This window comes from Crocuta crocuta, unplaced genomic scaffold, assembly GCF_008692635.1.
Source record: "Crocuta crocuta isolate KB4526 unplaced genomic scaffold, BGI_CrCroc_1.0 scaffold95, whole genome shotgun sequence".
NCBI lineage: Eukaryota > Metazoa > Chordata > Mammalia > Carnivora > Hyaenidae > Crocuta > Crocuta crocuta.
The window spans coordinates 3,634,953-3,656,931 of record NW_027530971.1 but is presented as its reverse complement, the minus strand read 5'-3'; the positions used below and the strand labels follow the sequence as shown (position 1 = coordinate 3,656,931).

Here is a 21,979-nt window from a genome sequence, read left to right as displayed (position 1 = left end):
GGCTTAATTTTAGAGGTGGTAAGATGTCAGTTAGAGGAAGATGGCAATATCAGAACCTTTCCATTTTAGAAAGATTATACAGGTAGAGAATGGTAGAGAATATTTTGGTCAGGGTGGTGCTGTAGGGGACATAACACAAAATGTAGAGAGACCGATTAGGCGCCTAGGAGAGTTTTGCTGAATTGAGGAGGAAAAAATTGATGTCTTTCCCAGCCCTTCCCATACCCACACCCTCCACACCCTTTCCCCCTGGGCTCAGTACAAGTTCATATTTGAATGTGGCGCCTTCTAGGACTTGGCCTCAGGATTTTCTCAGATGCAGATTTTCTACTTGCAGGCTGGTTCATTTTTCCTACCGGTTGCTACACGATAATGCTTTTTCTGCCTTAGTGTTTACTGATCTCCTAGGAATGTGCTATTAACAGCCATCACGGTGAATCTCTGCATGGCCACTGGTGGCTCCTGAGCAATGTGTCCTGGAGAATAGAGTCATCACTAGAGGCTGTATTTCCCCCAAGCACTCAGATAGGCGAAGAAATGGCTAGTGTCTCTCTGGGCACTGTTAGAAATTACAGCCCATTTGGTTCGGTGGGAATATTGACTCATATAGATGTCTGTCCTTTTTGTTCACAGATGAACATTGAAGCTCTTCGGGAGAATCTTTATTTTCAGTCAAAAGAGAATCTTTCTGCGACTTTGGAAGTCATCTTGGAGCGCACAGAGGACTTTACTGATTCTGCCTACACCAGCCATGAGCACAGGGAGCGCATCTTGGAACTGTCCACTCAGGCGAGGCTGGAACTACGGCAGTTGATTTCTGTGTGGATTCAAAATGTAAGAACAATTTGAATTCTTAATACAATAATCCTTAATACAATAGCTTTTCCCGAAAGCCCCAAGAACTGTGCAAGCTAATATAATTACCAGGAGTATGACTGTGGCCTAGAATGGGACAAGGATGTCTCATCTCTTTTCTCCCCCCTCCTTGGCCAAAGCATCCCCCCCATCCAGCGCTCACAGTATTTGACATTTCTGGGCCTTTTGTTTCTCAGTTTCTCAGGCTGGCCAGCCTGGATTCTCTACCACCATCACGAGTTCATCTCATAGTCCCCAGTCATCCACCAAACCCACCTCTGGAAAATTCCTCCCCAGAATGCTTCTTCAGAGTGAAGAGCAGAGGGTAGACCCCTGCCTACAGGTTCTTGGGACCCAAGTCTTACTGCCAGAACCATTCAGACGTGCACACTTCTTAACTCTGAGGACAGCTGATTTACAGATACAACAATTTAGAAAACTTACTGACGTCTAGATGCAGTGAAGACAAGGGTAGATCAGCTGCCAAGTGAGAGATTTTTCACCCTTGCCCTATTTCTTGGTCTAAGATTGGTGAGCATCCATTTGAAGGTTAGACTGCTGGCATGCATAGAGCCTGGGATGCCATGTGGACTAGAGTGGTAAAGATGGACAGACTTGGGGGTGCCTGGCTGGCCCAGTGGGTAGAGCTTGTGACATTTGATCTTGTGTTATGAGTTCAAGCCCTATACATGGTGTAGAGTTTATTTAAGATTTAAAAAGAAAAAAAAGATGGACAGAGTGAGACAACACAGAAAGTGTGTATCGAGACTCTTGGAGAGAGTGGTTCCAGAATTGAAAGGTAGAGGCCTCAGACTACCTGAAATATCTCTGTGATATCTAACCTTAAGTATAGATTGTGTCAGTGTTAAATTTTAAACCCAAAGTCAATTTATTTTTTTTTTCCATTGGAAACAGCTGTTTTTATTTTTTTTTTATTTTTTTTTAATAGTTTATTGTCAAATTAGTTTCCACATAACACTCAGTGCTCATCCCCACAAGTGTCCTCTTCCATGCCCATCCCCCCCTCCCCCCACATCCATCAGTCCTCAGTTTTTGTCAGCATTCAAGAGTCTCTCATGGTTTGCTTCTCTCCCAAACCCAAAGTCAATTTAAAAAGTTACTTTGAGGAAGTGTTGTCTGTGTTAGGAATCCAAGTCTATCAATACTTAAATTTGCAATTAACACCTTTTCCATATTTCACAAGCACTGGCTCTGCATGCCAGATGTATTGTTCATTCATTCATTTTTTTTTCAGCAGTTGTTACTGAGTGCCTTTTATATGCCAGGCACCAGAAATCTAAAGATGAATAAGATAAAATCTTTGCCTGTGAGAATTTTGTGATGTAAAACAATGAGAGAAGGGGTAAGATAAGTACAGAAAGTTTTCTAAGTGTCCCAGGAGAGGTACAGACCATGTGTTGCATGGATTTGGAGGACAAATTTATATTTAGGGAGAAGAATTAGGAAGACCTCTTGGGGAGGCTGGGTGGCTTAGTCAGTTGAGTTTCCAACTTTTGATTTTGGCTCAGTTCATGACTCCTGGGTCATGGGATGGAGCCCTACATCAGGCTCTGCGCTGTACATGGAGCTTGCTTCAGATTCTCTCTCTCCTTCTCTTTCTCTCTCTCCCCCCTCCCTCTGCCCCTCTCACATTCTCTGTCTCTTTCTAAAATAAAATAAATAAATAAAAAGACTTCTTGAAGATAGTGACATTTAACAATGTATTCATTCAAAGAACTGACTACCTACTACCTTCCATTTGCTGTGCTAGGTATTGTGTATTCATTGGTGAGTAAAATAAATGTAGTCCCAGCCTTCGTGGAATTTACCAAGGCCTAGTGGGGAAGGAAGGCTTTAAACAAACAAACAAACAAAAAGAATAAAAAAGTAACTATGTAATTGCAAGCGAGGATGATTACTTAGAAGATTAGAATGGATAAGAAGATAATTTAGATTGTGTGAACTGAAAAGGTCTTTCTCTTATGTAGAGATTTGAAGGAAGATAGGATTTTAATTTTTAGCCCCGTTAAGAGCAAAGAGATGAGCATTCAAGGCAGAAGATAAAATTGATTCATTTTAGACATGATAAATTTATTAAAGAAAATTAGATTTTAAAATTCATCTTTTTATAGTCAGAATGGGAAAATATAACTAGTTAAAATTCTGTTTTCTGTTCCAAACATAAACAGGTGAATTTTTAAAATCTTTTTTTTATAATTCACAGAATGATATTAAACCTTTATTGTAACTTATAGTTCAAGTACAATTGGAATTACTAGATAAAAAGATGAAGTAACACTATATATATTTTTAATTTTTAGCAAAGCAAGAAAACAAAAAGTATTGGTGAAGAACTAGAACTCTCTATATTGAAAATCAGCCACAGCCTCAATGAACTTAAGAAAGAAGTAAGTATCATTTGAAACCTACCTCTTTTAATTCTTTGCTAATTTTCATGTTGTATGGTATGTATGCGATGCATCAGTATTAGTATGTCTGTGTGCCCAGAAAATGAGTTCCCATTTGGAAGCCACCATTTTATTAGTGCCATCACTGTCAAAGCTTGTACATGGATGTTCATAGCAGCTTTATTTATTATAGCCCCAAACTGGAAACAGTCTAAATTTCTATCAACAGAGGAATCGATAAATGAATTTTGGTATAACTATAACAAATATTATTCAACAAAAAGGAGCAGTATCGATACAGGTAATAATACAGGTGAATCACTAAAACATAACACAAAGAGGTCAGACACAAAGGAGCATGTGTGTGTGTGTGTGTGTGTGTGTGTGTGTGTGTGTGTGTGTGTGTGTGTAATTCCATTTAGAAGAAATTCTAGAAAAGCAATACTAATTTACAGTGTCAGAAACCAGATCAGTGGCTGCCTGGGGCTAGAAGTTGGGAGCTATTCACTACAAAGGGGCAGAGGCAAACTTTTTGGGGTAATGGAAATGCAATAAATATTGATTGTACTGGTAGTTACCACTGCAATATAGATATAAATGTTTGTCAAAACTCATCAAATAGCTCCCTTGGTATATTTTACTGCATATAAACTATAACCTTAATAAAATTTATTTTTAGAAATATTCTTTTGGTTGAGATTTCTCTGCTTCCTGAATGAAAACCTGGCCATCTCGTGACTTATTTGATCACTCTCAGGTGATTGCAAGTCACTTTAAGTCAGATGTTTGCCAACTATGACCAGGTTGTCTGTTGTAAATAAAGTTTCAGGAGACCTAGTCCTGCCCATGTGCTTACATGTTGTCTACTGCTTTTTCACTACAACAGCAGAGTTGGGTGTAGTAGAAACTATGCAGCCTGAACAGCCTGAAATATTTGCTATCTGACCCTTCATAGAATGAGTTTGCCAGTCTGTGCTTTAGGTCCTGAGACACAGTCTCAGTGTAAAAATGAGAATATTTTCTCCAATATATTAATCGCCACTTCCATATTCATTCAATTGTAGGACTCGGCTCTTGTTTCCCAGCCCCACCTAGGGGCTTTTGGGAAAGGTGTGGTCTCTGGTCTCTTTTNTCTCTAGCTTCTGTTCCTGATCTTTGCCAGCTGTGGCTCAGGGCCAGAAGAGAGGAAGTGGGGAGGTGGAAAGTTCTTTGAAACTGGCACCCTTACAGGATGCTTTGGGCTCTGTTTAGAGCTGACTTTGTCTCTCGTGGATGCTGGGGTGTGTTCTGCAGAGTCCCTCCTGTGGGGCCTCAGCCCTTCACTGCAACTCCCATGTCACGAGGCTCCCTCTACTTTGGGGGTGCCTGGAGGTGGCACTCAGTAAGCATCTGTCCACTCTCCAAACAGCTTCCTTATCTCTAATTCCTTTATTCTTTTACACTTCTGCAGAGTCAGGCTTCAAGGGAATGAAACTGGGTTTTGGTTTTCTTTTATAAATTACATACATGATGATTTGTTTCACATCTTACTTTGTACTGACCTCTTTTGGAACTTTCATTTATATATCTTGTTAAACATAGAAGGATGTTGTGGTTTTCTTTGGTTTAAAAAAAAGCCTATCCATTTTTTCCCTAGCCTCTTCAATTTTAACTAAATTATTGTTAAAACTTGACTATTAGTAAGAGAATAAAATCTTTTGGTGATAGACTGAGTGGCTTTCTACCAGCTTCATTTTCCTTACCTTTGAAATGAGTGTAACAACATCAACGTGGAAGACTTTTCAGAAGGAGGAAGGCAGATGATGTCTGTAGAGCTGCTGTCAGTTCATTGCATGGAGCGGAACTTCCGGTTTGTTTGCCGTTTCTCCCTCACGGTTGGTAATAAGATGTCTCTAGACCCACTCATCAGATTTACGTGACTGTGGGCAAGTCACTTGGTCCCTAAGGACCTGTTTCATAGTCTGTAAAATAAAGGGCTGGCATTAGGTATTCTCTAAGGCCCTGATGGTTAAATAAAATATTTTCAAATTCTTATGAGGCATTTAGTTTCCAGAGGAAAGTACATTTTAATGTCTTTGTTTCTGACTGTAATTATTCTCACTTGATTGCGTAAATGAGGACTACTCTATTGTTAATTTTGTAGCATGTCCTGTTACTTGAAATGACTTTGGATTACTTCCAGAAAAAAAAATCATTTCATTCAATAGGCTTAGTTCAAAGTCAGATTTTCTTTAGGACAGTGTTATTAAAAATGATCTCTTCCTGGAGAAACCCAGAATAACCCATCACATCATTTTTTTTTTTTTTTAAATAAAAGGCAAGATGAAAAGAAGATTTTGGAGTGATCAGACCCAAAGATATCTGCTGAGAGTGAGCCATGCTTAAAATCCATTCCAGGCCAACTATAGCCTTGGGGTTTTGATTACCCTTTATCTCTCATTTCACCTATGACCCAAGAGTTGGGGAGTAAAGTTCTGGCTAGAACTACAGATGGGATGTAACCCCCTGAGGGAAGGGGTTGTGTCCTACTTGTCATGTATGTCCATCCTCTGGTACAGGGTCTGCCATGGTCTGAGTGTTTAATCAAGTTGTGACTAATACCTAACTGACTGAATTTCACATCAATACCTTTTCAAAAGTCTATTATTAGAAAACACTAATGATCATGAACTGCCATTTGATTTTCCTCTTAGTACTCTGAACACCATCTTCTTAATAAGGAATTGTTCTTTTTTTTTTTAATGTTTTATTTATTTCTGAGAGAGAGAGAGAGAGAGCGTGAGCATGAGCAGGGGAGGGTCAGAGAGAGAGGCAGATACATAATCTGAAGCAGGCTCCAGGCTCTGAGCTAGCCATCAGCACAGAGCCCGATGCGGGGCTTGAACCCATGAACCGTGTGATCATGACCTGAGCCAAAGTCGGATGCTTAACTGACTGAGTCACCCAGGCACCCCAATAAGGAATTGTTCTATTCCTTCCTAAGTTTTAGAGTAGCAGAAGCATTTTTTAAGTAAGAGAAAAGCTGTGTGGAAAAGAGCTGGTTAATAGCAGGGTGAAATAGGGACCAGCCACTCTGCACTGGCTGAGCAGTCCATTTTCTGTACACAGCATTACTGCCAACATCAGGGGGCTCCAAGATGTCGGTGTCACTCCCACCCTGGGAACTTGCAGGCTGCCCAGTGCTGTACAACTTCTACTGTTACCACAAGGAACTTTACACTTTCCTCTCAGTGGATCAAGTGAGACTGCCTTTTCATTTTTAAAGTGCTCATGAGGTGCTTGATTACAGAACCTTCTTGTTTGTTGTCTTTCTTTCATTACCCTTCACCCCCCACATCTGCAGCTTCACAGTACAGCAACTCAGCTGGCAGCAGATCTGTTAAAATACCATGCTGATCATGTGGTTCTAAAAGCATTAAAACTTACTGGAGTAGAAGGAAATTTAGAAGGTTTGGCTGAATATGCCTGTAAACTCTCTGAACAGAAAGAGCAGCTTGTTGAGGTGAGTAATAGGTTTGTTTGTTAAAGAAATTATGGTTTCATGATAGTGTGCTACCATTCACAGTTTTTGTTTAACTTATATGAGCATTTCCTCTGTCTCCTTTGCAGTTTTAAAGGTATAATGTTTATCTGTTCTAACAACAATCTGGTCTCTAAAACAAAACAAGAAAAAATGCTGGACCCCACAGATGCACTTACTAATCTTGTCTTTATTCTCTCAGAGAGATTAGGCTTTGGAGTAGAGTAATGGAGATAGAGTGTATGACTTTGTTTCTATTTGAATCTGTGGAGTCTCAGCAGAAGGAGATGGCATACTTGAATTAGGATAATTTAAAGAGGCTTTCATAAAGGAGCTATTGACAGTTGCATAGACAGGGTGTGGGGGGAACCATGGCAGTGTGGTAATTGGGGTTAGTGATGGTAGAGCTGGGACTGCTCCCAGGCCCAAATTAATAGGGAGAGCGAGTGGTGGTTACTGGAAACTGGAAGGGCATAGACTCTTGCAGAAAGCTACCTTGAGAGGTTTGAGTTCAGAACTAGACACAGCCTGAGGCACCCTTGCAAGGAAAGAGTGTGAGAATAAAGGCTCTTACTCCTTTCATTCCTGCTGGTCTGTTGCTGGGACTTCCCATTGACCAAACATAACTGTGGACCTTATGTCAGTGTCCCAGGGCAAAAAGCAAGTTTGAGAAGGAGGGAGAGTGGATGTGGAGGGACAAAGAGAAGACATTCAGCACAATATTTCTTCTCTGAACCTCTTCTGTCCTGCCCAGATCTCTGTTGCATGTTAGTGGTGCTTCCCCTGCTACTTTTGCTATAAGTTCAATTGTCAACTGAGATTCTGCGCCTTCCACTTATTGAAAACATCAGACAATCAAACATCTCTTAGTAAAAAATATATATATACTTAACCTGTGTATACCTTGTACATATGAGGTGTATCCAACATGTATACAAATGCACAGATAGAACCATAGAGCTATCTCCATATCACCTGCTCTGCCCTGCTCACCAAATCTCAAAGACCAATATTTAGAAAGAAACTTTCTTTAGACTAAGTGGACTAGCTTCCCCTCCTTTACTTGTTTGCATGTGAAAACTGCTAGGGAGCATTCTTAAAATGACTCTATCTCCATTTTAAAATAGATTTGATTCTTATGTTTTTTTAAAAAATAGATTTTTAAAGATATATAACATTGTGTAAACTTAAAGTGTACAATATAATGATTTCATATATGTATATATTGTGAAATGATCACCACAATAAGTTTACTTAACATCCATCACCTCAGATAATTACAGAAAATTCTTCCTTGTGATGGGAACTTCTAAGATCTATTCTCTTAGCAACTTTCAAATATACAAAACAGTATTGTTAACTATAGTCTTATATTTTAGAGGCCCACAATTTATTTATCTTATAGCTGGAGATTTCTGTGTTTTGATCACCTTCACTTAATTTCCCCAGCCCCAGTGCTGTTATGTTTCATAAACCAAATATTATGACTGTAAACAAACTTGCTATTTATAGGAATCCTGCAGCAATTTTTTTAAGTGGAAAAAAGGCTTTCTGTCTTAAGTCTCAAGATTTTCAATAATTTTCCTTGATAAAGGCTCTCACTACATCAGCCTTGCCTAATCCAGTATTATCTCCTGTGAAAGGTGTGTTAATTAATTGACCCTGAGGAGAAATGTTGTTTGTTGGTAGACAGAATGTGTAGCTTGACATAGTGTAGCTGAGGGATCTTGGGCAAGTCACTTCTCTGAGTGAAGTTTCTTCATACATACAATGTGTGGGTACCAGGAGATCCTGTCAAAGATTCCTCCTGATTCTAGTATTCTGTGCCCACCTGCCATTATCAGATAAGAAATAGGGACAAAGAGACAATATGCCCTATCCTTATTTGTTCCTGCTTTATTCCTAGAAAATCTATTGGTAACCAATATAGTGTTAGACTAATCTCAGTAATGTACAACTTGATTTTTAACAAGTAAGGTTTAATTTAATAAGGTTTTAATAAGTTTATGTGAAAGGCTTTATTTTCTTTCTTAATTATAAAATGAAAACCTGTATTATGAAGAATGAGAATGTGGAAGTTGAACTATTGAAATGTTTTCTCATAGGTCTGTCGATTGTTGCGACATATATCTGGGACAGAACCTCTTGAAATAACCTGTATACATGCAGAGGAGACATTTCAGGTTACTGGCCAACAGGTATGATTAATAGCAGACCATTCCTTTATATTATGTCTTGTCTGAGTGTCATAACAAATTGTGTGGAAGGAAGATGTGCATGGTTCTGTATCACTAGAGGTCAAATCTGTTGAGAGTAACGAAGATAATGGAGTTTTCATTGATAGCATGCTCATAAGTGTTGCTCTTAGTCTCAGGGTTGTGGGCTCAAGCCCTGCATTGGGTATAGATATTACTTAAAAAAATAAAATCTTTTAAAAAAGTAAGTTACCATTATGGACCAAGCCATAAAAATATTTACATGTTTTGACCTGGGATTTCTAAGGACATAGCAAATTAGAAAAACAAAAACTAAAACAATGTTACGGCATTACTTACAGTAAGATTCAGTTGGAAGCAAAATAACTATCTGAAGTCAGGCAAATAATACATAATGACCTTAAAATAATAATTATGACAACTAGAATTAGCAACATTGAAAAATGTTTTGTTAAAATGTTAGATGACAAAAGCAGGATACAGATTTATATACTTAGTATCATTGCTACTAAGAAAATGCATATAGGAATATGTAGAAATGAAAGTTCTTACACTTGTTTGGAAGAATTAGGAGTTATTTTTTTCCTGAATTTTCTGAAATACTTCTTTGTCTTTATAATTTCCAAGAGGCTTTTAAAAATTGACCCCCCATTTAATACTGTCCCTGTCAAATTAAAGAGAAAAGGAAGGGGCAGAACTTCATTTCTTTTTTAAGTCGAAGCTCTAAAATACAATTCACTGGGTGTTCTTGTTCCACTTATCATGGTCAGCCAAGGACTTACTCCTAACGGCAGTACTGGATGGTAGATGTAGAGCCCTTGGATTTATAGTTAAGAACAGTGCAAGTGACTTAGAGACAGTGGTGACGTGTGCCCTCTTGCAGAACAGTGATGAACGCTGGAGGACCATATGCTTCCCTGTAGAGAACAGCGTCAAGGGCTTCTTGTGGAAGCAGTAACAACATGAGTGACCCTTAGCAATGACCATCAGCTGAACATTTTATTATAACTAGAGGATCTGTGTTTATTAGGAAAAACCGAGGCTTCAATATTTGCTTGTCCACTTGAGATTCATCCTGCATATTTCAGTGGGATTGAAGGGTTTGACTCTCCTGCCATATGCAGTCAGCTCTTGTTACCCCCATGCCCTGCTTGCTGTTTGGCTGTAATTCTCTGCTTACTGTTTTAACTGCAGCAGGAATATTAGGGACAACCATACTTTCTTCCTCAGGGCAGCAATAGAGCCTGTTGTCAACTTCTATAACTTGAGAAGCATTTTTGTTCCCACAGCCTCAGCTTTCGCTCCTAGTCTTTGCCATTTGTTTCACAAAGGGATCATTTAAAGAATTAGAGCATGCCTCTGGGATAATTTGTATTTATTTCTGGACATCTCTACTTTAACTATGTCATTTTTTATTTCTTTTAAAATGTTAGACCTAGGGGTGTCTGGAGGGCTCAGTCAGTTGAGTGTCTGACTCTTTAAAAAAATTTTTTTTAATGTTTATTTGTTTTTGAGAGAGAGAGAGAATGAGTGGGGAGGGGCACAGAGAGAGAGAGAGAGAGAGAGAGAGAGAGAGAGACAGAATCTGAAGCAGGCTCCAAGCTGTCAGCATAGAGCCTGATGAGGGGCTCTAACCCACAAACTGCAAGATCATGACCTGAGCCGATGTCAAACACTTAACTGATTGAGCCACCCAGGTGCCCTGAGTGTCAGACTCTTGATTTTAGCTCAGGTCGTGCTCCTAGGGTTATAGGATTGAGCCCTGCATTGGAGTCCACACTGAGTGATGATTCTCTCTCTCTGTGTCTCTCTTTCTCCCTCTGCCTCTCTTCCCTGCTCACATTCTCTCTCTCTCAAAGTACACACACACACACACACACACACACACACACACACACACACACACACACTCCTTTCCAGGTCACAGTTGAATAGGTTGTATAGCATGCAGTAGCTCCTGGTCAAGAGGGTGTTACTGCAGAAATCTAACCCATGGTTCTCTGGCAAGCGCATGTACCTACCTTCCCTGAAGCTGGGAACCGTGTTATGCTCATGAGGCTGCCACCTACTTGTCAAGCCCTGTGCCCATGGGCCTGTGCCTACCCGGGAGGAGCTTGTCACTTTAATTCCCTTAGAGGGAGCTTGGAGTGGATCATATCAGTCTTCTGAAAGCTCTTCAGTGACTTCCTGTCTCACTCACAGTAAAGTCCAGTCCTTACTGTGCATGTTCCTCTTCACATGGCCACTGGTAACCTTCCTTTTTTCATGTCAGGCTAGTCACACTGGCCTACTGGCTGTTCCTTAAACACACGAGAAGTGTTCCCAACTTATCCCAAATGACTCACCCTAGACTTCCTCATGGCCTCTTGACTTCGTCAGTTCTTTGTTTTTACATGCCTCCTTTTCAGTGACCTTCTAACACCCTCTATCTTTCTTATCCTTTATTATTATACATACAATTTATCATCTTGTAAAATATCTTAATGTTTACTTGTATGTTTTTTACTGTCTGTCTCCCTCTATTATAATGTGAACCCCATGAAGACAGACAAATTTATCTGTTTCATTCACAGCTGTTTCCCCAGCTCCTGGAACATGGGTACAGTACCTGCCACATAGTAGGTGAATCAATAGCCACATATTAGTTACTTGGTTTCTCTGAGCCTTGGTTTCTCGAGCTGTATAGTGGGAATAATATTTATTTGGGAAGGATAGTTAAGTATTTTGTTTGTGTGTTTCTGAAGATTAATACTAATGTATATCAAGCCCTAAAACAGTATTTCAAGAACATATCTGCCATATACTCATAGGTGTGTATATATGTTTCTACACCACTACCAATAATACTACTTCCTCCTCCTCCTCCTCCTAATTACTACTACCATTATTACTACTATTACTACCACTCCTAATACTACTACTATTCCACCACTACCACTACCCCTGTGACTACAACTGCTACCACAACTACTCCACCATCTCTTGTACTGCAGTACACAGTACACTCTTTTAGTCTGAGTATAGCTTTTTGAATTATGCTATGGAAATAACTTTGTTGAAACAGTTTTCCTGAAATAAAGATCTTTGCTCCCTGAATAAATGTTTGTATATAATCATACTATTTATCTGTGGATCAGATTATAAGAAACAACGAGTTTTGTTCTATGTACTTCCACATCAGCCAACATGGAGCTTATATGTGGAAATCACTTCATGGTTGTTTGTGGAGTTGAACAGTACAGACTTAAGTTTGGTCTCCAACATGATTCTAAGAACTAAGATTTTGAAATGTACGCCTGTGTCTGTTGTGCTTCATTAGATCATTTCTGCTGCTGAAACGTTGACATTGCATCCATCTAGTAAAATTGCTAAAGAAAACCTGGATGTCTTTTGTGAAGCTTGGGAATCCCAAATTAGTGACATGTCAACACTGCTAAGAGAAATAAATGATGTGTTTGGAGGAAGACGAGGTGAGAAACTGTCCACAAATTTAAATACCTTATTATTTTAATTAATTCTATTAGTTTTTTAATGTCAAACCTCAGTTGCAGTATGAATTATCTTGTTATAAACCAGTGGGTTGTTTTTACAGTAACATATCTTCCACGGAAAAACTATGAAAATGGTGTCTGTCCTTTATTTTAGTATCTAAGCAGTATAATTTATTGTCCAACAGTATAGTGGATTTCTTTGAAATAATGTTAATATTCTAGTTTTTCTACTAAAATTCGGTCCTTTTACATTTTATCTAAATTGTTTCTTAGTTTTAGTATAAAAGCTCTTCTGTAATACAATTATTCTCTGATTTAATTCTACTAACTTCATAATGAAATGAATGTAGTTATTTGATTTTTGAATTGCTTTCCTTCCACTTGGATGGAATCTCTTTCTTTGATGACTGCATAATCTTGGAATATTTCCTGTGGTGGGTAAGTTCATTGGTATTTCTACAACATGTAGAATAGCACTGCACAATGTATAGGAAGGCATCCTCTTCTTTATTTTAATATCAACTGGGAGTTTTGTTTATTTCCCATTGTATTGTGTATCCTCTTCTTTATGTTTATGTGTTTCATGTATTTTTTTTTCCCTTTGAACGGCTTCTGTTAGTGTCAAGCATGCTTGTTTTTTTTTTTTTAATAAAATGCCATGTAAGTCACAGTAACATCAAATTACATACTTATTTTTACTGAATTGCACATTTAAACATTTCATATTTTAAAAAAATACCTATTTAGGATAATTGCTGATTTGTTTTTTAAAATTAGGAAATGATAGACTTTGTAAATGTAGTGTAATTTGTAAAGTATAATAAATGTTTGCCATGATCCTACATTTAAAGATTTCTGTAATAGTCCAAATGACTTATATTTCGATGCTCTTATAAAGTATTTAAAGGCACATGGGTTTTTATTTGAGGCAAGTTTCATATATGAAAAGGTAAAGTGATATCCACATTTACAGAAGAGTGATCATTTAGTCATAGGACTTGTTTAGGAAATGAAGAGAAGTGGCTTTCCTGTCCTTGATAACACTAGCATCCACTGCAGATAGACCAGAGTTGAAACAGGAAAATCCTATACTTATTTTTGGACTACATAGTCGAAGCTGGATATTACATAAATGGTTTCTTCTTTAGATTTGGGTAACCTGTCCTCAGAAAATCTTAACTTCCTTAGGGCTGAAAAGAAATTCCTCTTTAGGTGGGAAACTCTGTTGTGTTTAATCAATGGTCCATCCATTGTTTACTGGTAAAGTATCTTGTTATTTAAAAGGATCCTTATGTGGAATTAATTGAGATAGAGTTGGTTGATTTCTTGTACCACTTTTCTGTGTCTTGACTTTTATCACTAAGCTCATATGAATAGCTTTTCTGACAAAGAAGTCCAATTTTCAGTTAGCCATTATTGGTTGGACTGAGTCCAGTGTCACAGTGTTGTTTTTCCTGTTCTGTATGGTTATTATGACAAGCCTGCCTGTTACCTTGCACCTGCCCAGTGCTTCCCTAAAAGGACAGAGTGTATTCTTCGGATCCTCATTTCTCTCTGCTACTGTTGTAACTCATGTTACAGCTATTATTGAAAAGCCTTTGCTGTATTCTAGCTTCCTTTGTTCTGCTCTGAGTATCTTGACTCTCATTACTAGAAAAATTATCAGATATGTTGCACGTTATCATTTAACCAACCAATTAAGTAGCAAACAACATGGTAAGCAATGAGAAGAGATGCTAGTGTTCTCATACTTGAAGTCAGTCTCTGAGCTAGGTCATTGTCCCCCTTATTCTGAGACACTCAAATTTCACAATAGGGCCTCCTGGGATTGTTTTAAGAACTCAAAAACCAATCCTTGTCCTACAGCCTTTCTATCTTCATCCATTTCTGCCTTCTTACCCAAACCTCCTGGGAACCCATGGTCTTCTTATTAGAAGGGACCCAATCAGAAAGATTCTATTTTCCCTTAGTGTTGAATATGTAATTATAGCATTTAGAATTTGAGATTACTTTAGGTAACTAAATATTAAAAAGAGACTTCTCTCATAGTCTATAGACTGTCTCTCCTTTAAGTAAGCTGAATTTCTCTTGTTCTTTTTGAGCCATCTTAGAATTAATATGACTGGGCTTCAGGCTATAGCTGTTCCATAGCTCTGCACTTACCTTGTCACTTGGCAGATTGGATCAGATTGGGTACATAAGGTGCTGTTCACTGAAATGGGAAGCACAGAAGGAAGAACATGCTTGTGGATAAATAGGAGCTTGTTTGGAGGACATGGAGTTCGAATCAAGGGGGGGTTCCATCAGATAAGAGATAATATGATGATGATAATAGAAATGGAGATAAGAGGACTGATTTAAGAAGAACTTTACAAGTAATATTGGTAGGAATTTGGTGATTGATTGAATGTAGAGACAAAGGAAAGTTTGAGAATGACACCTGGGTTTGGATTAGAATATCCCAATGCTACTCCTGTGGTTAGGTAATAATCATTTAAGTGGGTCTGGGGCCGTGGTCATTCTGGGCATGCCATGTAGAGCTCCTTCCAGAATCAAAAGAGCTAATTGTAGGAACTTGTAATAAGGAATAGCAGCATATCTCTAGCGAAATAATAGGCTTTGCTGTCCTTGGAAATTAGCTTTGGTTTGTAGAGATGCAGAAAAGCTCTGGATACTGAAAATGAGAGTAGCATTTCTCAATTAGGTTTTTAAAAGAAATCATTTGGGTACTCCCATAAGATGAGAGGGACTTTTGAGGTAAATTGTGAACTTAGTTTATCTGGAGGGTAAGTGAGAAGTAAAGATGGTACAGCTGTGGTGTTGATTTAGGGAGTATTAAACTTATGATACCCCTGTGAAAACAGTTCTTTGAAAACAGTTTTATAAATCAAATATCAAGTATATTTCCTCCATAAATATTCCTGTTTTTCCAGTTACTTCTAATGTTTATAACATGTTTTCATCAGAGATACAAATTGCTTGTGCCACTTTTTTAATTTGATGTAATAGTTAAACAGAACTGAGTCAATACATTTGCTTTGCTAAGAATCAATGGCAATAATTCGACTTGTATGGAAAAAAACTATAAAATTAATATAAGATTATTCAGATTAATGATTTTTTTGTATCTTTATTAACTTTTGTTTTGTTTTGATATTATTATCAAATTAACTTGGCTTATATTGGAACTGGGGGAAAGAAGGACAACCTTACCTGAATAGCATTTGGGGAAAAACTATCTGAAGAATGGCCAATTTTGCAATTTTCCTCAAATATGCAAACCATTCTTAGTCCAACTGAATGATGGAAATAGGGAAGAAAACAAAGTACCTGTAAGACAGCCCCAGGGACTGGAAGTGCCAGGTAATTAATTGGTGAATGGTAACAATAGCAAACCAGATTATATAAAGGCTCTTTGTTTCATTGCATTTATTTCTCCCTGCCTTCTGGTTTCTTTAACTCTGTTGTTTCTTGGAGAAATAAGAGATTAACCTAGTTCACTCTTTTTTCCTCTTGGAGAGTGAATGTGAACATTTCCCCTGAAATAGGGGACATAGGCACTATGGGGCAACCCAAGGGTAGATAATACAAGACTGCTCACACCTAAGCTAATCATGTTAAGTAATGATTATGCTTATTTCTGTAGCTTATTAAGACTACTTTTTAAAGGGATATCATGGGCAGGATTTGGGCTTTATATTAAGATAAATGGTGAATTTTGAGGTTCTAATAGAAGTGACTTAAAGTCTTCTTTTCATACCTAAGTCAGGCACTGTTTATATCAGGGCTAGGAGACAAGGCATGAATAATGTCTTCTCCAAGTTTTATTTTTCTCTCACAATTTTGAGAACAGAAAATCATTAATAAAATTCCCTTACAATTCTGACATTACAAAGAAAATATGTGAATCTTAAAACAATTCCCAAGTACCAATGGCTGACCCATAATGACAGTTCATTTTCTAGATCAGCACTGTTCAATATAACGTGAGCCACATATGCAACTTAAAATTTTATAGGAGGTACAAGAAAATTTTTAAAAAGAAACAGGTGAAATTCATTTCAATATTTTTGATGTAATCCAATGTATCCAAAATACTGTTTCCATTTATCATTAGTACTTAAAAAGTATTAATGAGGTCTTTTATGTTTTCCCTTTATATTAAGTCTTCAAAATCCAATCTGTATTTTATTAATTTTTTAAGATGTTTATTTTTGAGAGAGAGAGAGAGTGAGAGCACACACGAAAGCGGGGGAGGGGCAGAGAGAGAGGATCCAGTGCAGAGCCCAATGCAGGGCTTGAACTCATAAACTGTGAGATCATGACCTGAGCCCCAGTCAGACACCTAACCGACTGAGCCACCCAGGTGGCCCTTCAATATGTATTTTGTATTTAAAGCACACCTCCATTCAGACTGGTTGTGTTTCAGTTGCTCACTAGTCAGTGTCTAGTGGATTCCATATTCAACAGCACAGTTCTGGAAAAAGACGTAAATATGTTAAGAACAGGCTCACCCTGTTCATGTAATAGTTGTATAAGAAAGCGTGTGACTTAGTACTCTGACATTGTATTTACTTTTGTCAGGTGAAACTATATGAAATTGCTGTTTTTGTATTTCAAAGTGGTTGAATATCAGCAATTTCACATGGTTCTACCTAATATATTACAGCTGAACAAAGCTTGCATTCCTTGAAATCAAGAAATTCAAATCTTATAAATTCTTTCCTCATATATAACAAACTAAGCTTTAAAAAAAAAATCTACCATCCATTGCAGTCTGACTGTATACATGATCCAGAGGTTTGAAAGAGAAAAGCACGGGGATGAAGTGGGCATTATACAGTACCTAGCTTTCTGTAGTTCCTGTGCTTCCTGCCATGTGTTAATTCACAGCTAAGAGACTGCCCTTCGGTTTATTTCATCTTCCTATCTTATGCACTAGAGTTGCTTTCTGACTAGAAGAATACTTTATGAAGGGAACTGTAAGTGATTTGTTTTGATACTCACAGAAAAGGAAGCAAGCACTGATAACTCATACTGATAAAAGAAGAATCTGGCTTCATTAGAAGCAGGCTACTATAAACAATTTCACTATGAATGAAGCTTGTTGTCAATATAAGTAATCATCACTGAGATATTTAGCCTTTTCACCATTACATTGGGGGAGGTAGAGATTGTCCAACCAGGTACCTTAGGGATACAACTGTTGACAGTCTTCATGTTCATCAGTCAAATTACAATTTTGTTTCTGAAATACATTTAATTAATAGACTAATTTATCAAAACTAATGTACTAACATTCCTACTTAATAATATTTTAAAAATTAAATGTGAGTAATAAAAATATGCTAATAGAAAATTTGTTTTAAGCTGTATGTGTTATTTGTAGGAGAGAAGTATGGCTACCTTTCACTTCCAAGGCCAATGGTAAGTAGAAGAGTTTTGTTCATTTTGGAATGTTTTATTCGGAATTCAAATTATATGTTTGAAACGGATGCATCTGACTGCATTCTAAAATAGTGTCACTAGGTGGCCAGCTTGGTTACATACATTAAGATGGTTTCTGTAACTTTTCAGGCAGTTCCCTTTCAGTCTTCATTAAACACTTTAGTAATAATAATTTGTAAAAGCAAAAATAAAAATAATAAAAACACAACTAAATTTAAAAGAATAAGACAGGGTGTAAAATTCTGAATAAAATAAAACCTAAAAACTTGCAGGACATTCTTTTTAAAATGCTCTATCAATTGCTTTAGAGGCTACCAGACTAGGGAGGAAGATATGGATGATGTAACTGTACAAGGAAGGGCCAGTCAGAGAGATCACAGATCATCTGTATTTTCCAGTGAACGTAAGAGGCAGCTTGTATTTATACATGTGTGCAACTTTATAGTTTCCCTGTTTTCATTTCTGTCCTATTTCTTCTGTTGTAAGCACATTAGAGAGTCTCAAAAGGGTTGTGTTAAATGAGCAAATATAACCATGAAACAGAAAACTAAAGGGGAAAGCTGAGGCTCTTGTGTTCCGCAGTGAAACTCCTGGCAGAAGAGCTGGTCAGAAGGATCAAGTCGTGGGAATAATAAGGGAAAAAACGAGGAGGTACAAATATACCTCAAAAGTATTATGATGATCTGACTTTTAAGCTAAAGGATTTAGGGTATTTTGTTTTATTATGTTACAGTTTATACTTTGTGTACATCTACTCAATGTGTGTATGTGTGTGTGTTTATAGTTTAAGTAAATGTTAAAAGAAAAAAAAAAAAAGACTCCCAGCCTCTCCTGCATCTTTCTGTTCACTAGCCCCCGCCATTCTGGAACTCCCTGCCCGACTAGGGGAGCTCCTACCAGACTTCAGAGTGAGGGAAATGGCCAACCTAGGCTACTATCTCCTTAGAGCTTCTGCATATGTGTTATAAAGAAACATTGCTATTGGTAGTGGTTTCTATTCTTTATGTAAATAGGCGTCTGTGGGCTAGCCTGATAACCTAACTACAATATTTTCACTTTAGGGGAACTATATTCTTTTTTTTTTTTTTTTTAATTTTTTTTAATGTTTTATTTATTTCTAGGAGAGAGAGAGACAGCGTGAGCAGGGGAGGGTCAGAGAGAGAGGGAGTCACAGACTCCGAAACAGGCTCCAGGCTCCGAGCTGGCAGTCAGCACAGAGCCCGACGCGGGGCCCGAACCCATGAACCGCGAGATCATGACCTAAGCGAAAGTCGGACACTTAACCAACTAAGCCACCCAGGCGCCCCTAGGGGAACTGTATTCTGAGTTCCATATAGCTTACATAGAAACAAACTTGCTGTTTCAAAAATAGGGCCCATCAAGCATGTTGATTCAAATATGAAGTACTAAATTCTAAGTATAATCTCCTATATGACCTGGGGTAGAGGATTAGGAACTGGGATGTCAATGGCACTTGGGGGCCGAAATTAGTTTTCACAGGATAAATTGGTTAAAGGAACTGAACTCCAGAATCGTAACAATAAGAGCATATAGAAAGCTACATATAGTGGCTAATTTTATGACATCATTTCATAAGAATAACTCAGCAGAGGGGCCAGGAATGTTTGGAGGTATACCAACTGGACTCTGACAAGGCTGTGCAGGCCCTTAAGTCCTTCTGGGGCATGATCTGCTTTCCCTGGCCCCCGCTTTCTAACTAACCACCTGTTCAAAGCTGAACCCACATGCTAGGAGAGTGTTAGCAATTAGTTTGTTTCAACTTACTTTAATATAGTGTAAGCATGTTCTGAAAATGTTAACATTTTATTACAGATGCTTTGCTATGCTTTGCTATGCTTTCTGTTACTATTGTATTTCCTTGCCATAACTGCACTGGTTTTTAAGATGTCTTAATCTTTTCATTGTCACAGAAGAGTAATGCAAACCTGAAATCATTAAAGGCAGACAAGCCTGACTCTGAGGTAAGACCTTTTCTTTTTAACAGTCTTAGTTCTAAACTTCCACTTACATCAATGATGACAATATTGTGGTGATGAAAACGTGTATTTTATAGGAGCAAGCCAAGATAGCAAAGCTTGGACTTAAGCTCGGTTTGCTTACCTCTGATGCCAACTGTGAGATCAAGAAATGGGAGGATCAGGAAAATGAGATTGTTCGAAATGGGCGGAACATGTCCAGTATGGCCTATTCTCTGTATTTATTTACTAGGTAAATATAGTGATGTTTTGATCCTTTTAAATGAATTTAATAGTATCCAGTGTAAAGAAAAACTCATGTTAAATCATTGACAGGTTAAAGTAAATTTCCAATATATGGTTAAAAAAAAGAGACCATAAGTTCTTATGATAATTAAGTGAATGTAACAATAAGACATTTATTTAATTAGGATTTAGATTTAGAAGATATCCTCTTTCAGGTTTGTGTCCTTTTCATAATTTTGAAGTAATTTTGCATTCTGCTTTTTGTCCTTCTTTATATCTGTCTCTCCTAGCCAGCATCAATAAGTTTAGAAAACATGCCTTTTAACTCTTTATGTAACCGATTGATACTTGATTATATAATACAGATCAATGAATAAAACCGTGAGGCCTACCACCTCAGTGGGGTGCGAAATCTCCAGGAATCAGTCTTCATTATATAGCAGAGTTATTTCCCAAACTTTACTGCTACAAGCCTACCTTCTCTGCCTTGTCCACATTATAAGACTCTTGATCAAATGCCTCATTGGAGTCCACGTTGACCACATTCCACAATTTTCCACAACAATCTGTACATACAGTATAGTAATTTCCTGTTGCTAAACATTCATTAGTCATCTGCTCAATAATCTGTTCTATAATTTTCTCAAGGAATGACTTCAAACTTTTCACGAATTTTCTGAAATCTCTCTTTTATTTTTGGAAACCTGGGAAATGTTTGAGTCTTTGCCTACTCATTTTGATTTTGAAAATATTATCAGTGGTGGGTTACACCTATAAGCTGTTACAGTATTCTGGAATGTAATCCATTTGGTCTGAGGCTTAAGCTCAATTAAAATAGTTAGGATCTCCACAACTCTGTGGACATTGGGGTTCAATAAACAGCAACCCTTTTTCCACCCAAGTTCCGAACAAAACCAAAAAATAAGCAAAAGAATAGGCAGGTAGGGGCCAGTAACACTTATATTGATAAAGCTATTATTGGATAATGTCGTTTATATCCACAAGCGAGTAGGTTTTAAAAAATGATCTCTAGAATTAAAAAATTTTACTTCATAGGGACAGAATGTCTCTTTGAACACTTGGAAGAACAGTTGTCTCCCAGAGGCATCTTTACTTCCAAGCGAAAAAGGAGAAAGGAAAGGGCTACATGTCCAACTTATTTTTGCAAAGTCACCAAAAAGACTGAAAAACCAAGTAAAAGTCCACACATTTCTACAAGATGGAATAAGTTGGAGAGCCGAGACAAGTGAGGCATATTATGCTAGTGAAGTCCTTCGTATGGAAGGAAGATCAGGAGTGAGGAAGAAACATTCATTTTCCTCTTGATGAAATCTTCTAGCTTTTCAAGAGAATTCTGGAAGGTGAGGGAGAAATGATAGGAGTTGAGTAATTTTGCCTGTTTAGCAGTTATCTGTTAATACTTTACCATATTTTCCAGCTTTGGTGACCTTTCCTCTTTGGTGGTTTCCTTCTTTTGTTCTTAATTATTTTTTAGCAAGCTTCTCCTGGATTGAGTCTTCCTAACACAATTTTGGCCTTTTTTTCTCAGTTCCTGTCTTTTAAAAATGAGATGAGTCAAGTTTGCAGAAGAAAGTACAATGGAACTCCTTCGGTTTGCCCACACCAAATATGCACAGATTAGCAGAGATAACAAAGATCTTGATGTTTGGCTGCAATCATGCTAGTTTCCTCATGGTGATAATAAAAATCAGCAGATCTTTAAACAAAAATCCTTTTTTTTTTTTTTTTGGACTGGTGAAAACTAGAGAAATATCTTTATTACTAAGTGAATGTAGTTTGATGCATAAAATCATCCTGA

At 37.6% G+C, this 21,979-nt stretch overlaps 1 protein-coding gene across 1 annotated transcript in view; it reads left to right on the top strand.

The window, feature by feature from the left end:
- Positions 1–21,979, top strand: part of CTNNAL1 (catenin alpha like 1) — a 59,860-nt gene that overhangs the window by 30,659 nt on the left and 7,222 nt on the right. Inside the window, exons 8-15 of the mRNA XM_077769760.1 lie at positions 634–834; positions 3,177–3,263; positions 6,607–6,765; positions 8,889–8,981; positions 12,319–12,469; positions 17,880–17,917; positions 19,870–19,920; positions 20,013–20,167. Coding sequence (XP_077625886.1) covers positions 634–834; positions 3,177–3,263; positions 6,607–6,765; positions 8,889–8,981; positions 12,319–12,469; positions 17,880–17,917; positions 19,870–19,920; positions 20,013–20,167 — 935 coding nt within the window. The remainder of the gene's footprint in view (positions 1–633; positions 835–3,176; positions 3,264–6,606; positions 6,766–8,888; positions 8,982–12,318; positions 12,470–17,879; positions 17,918–19,869; positions 19,921–20,012; positions 20,168–21,979) is intronic.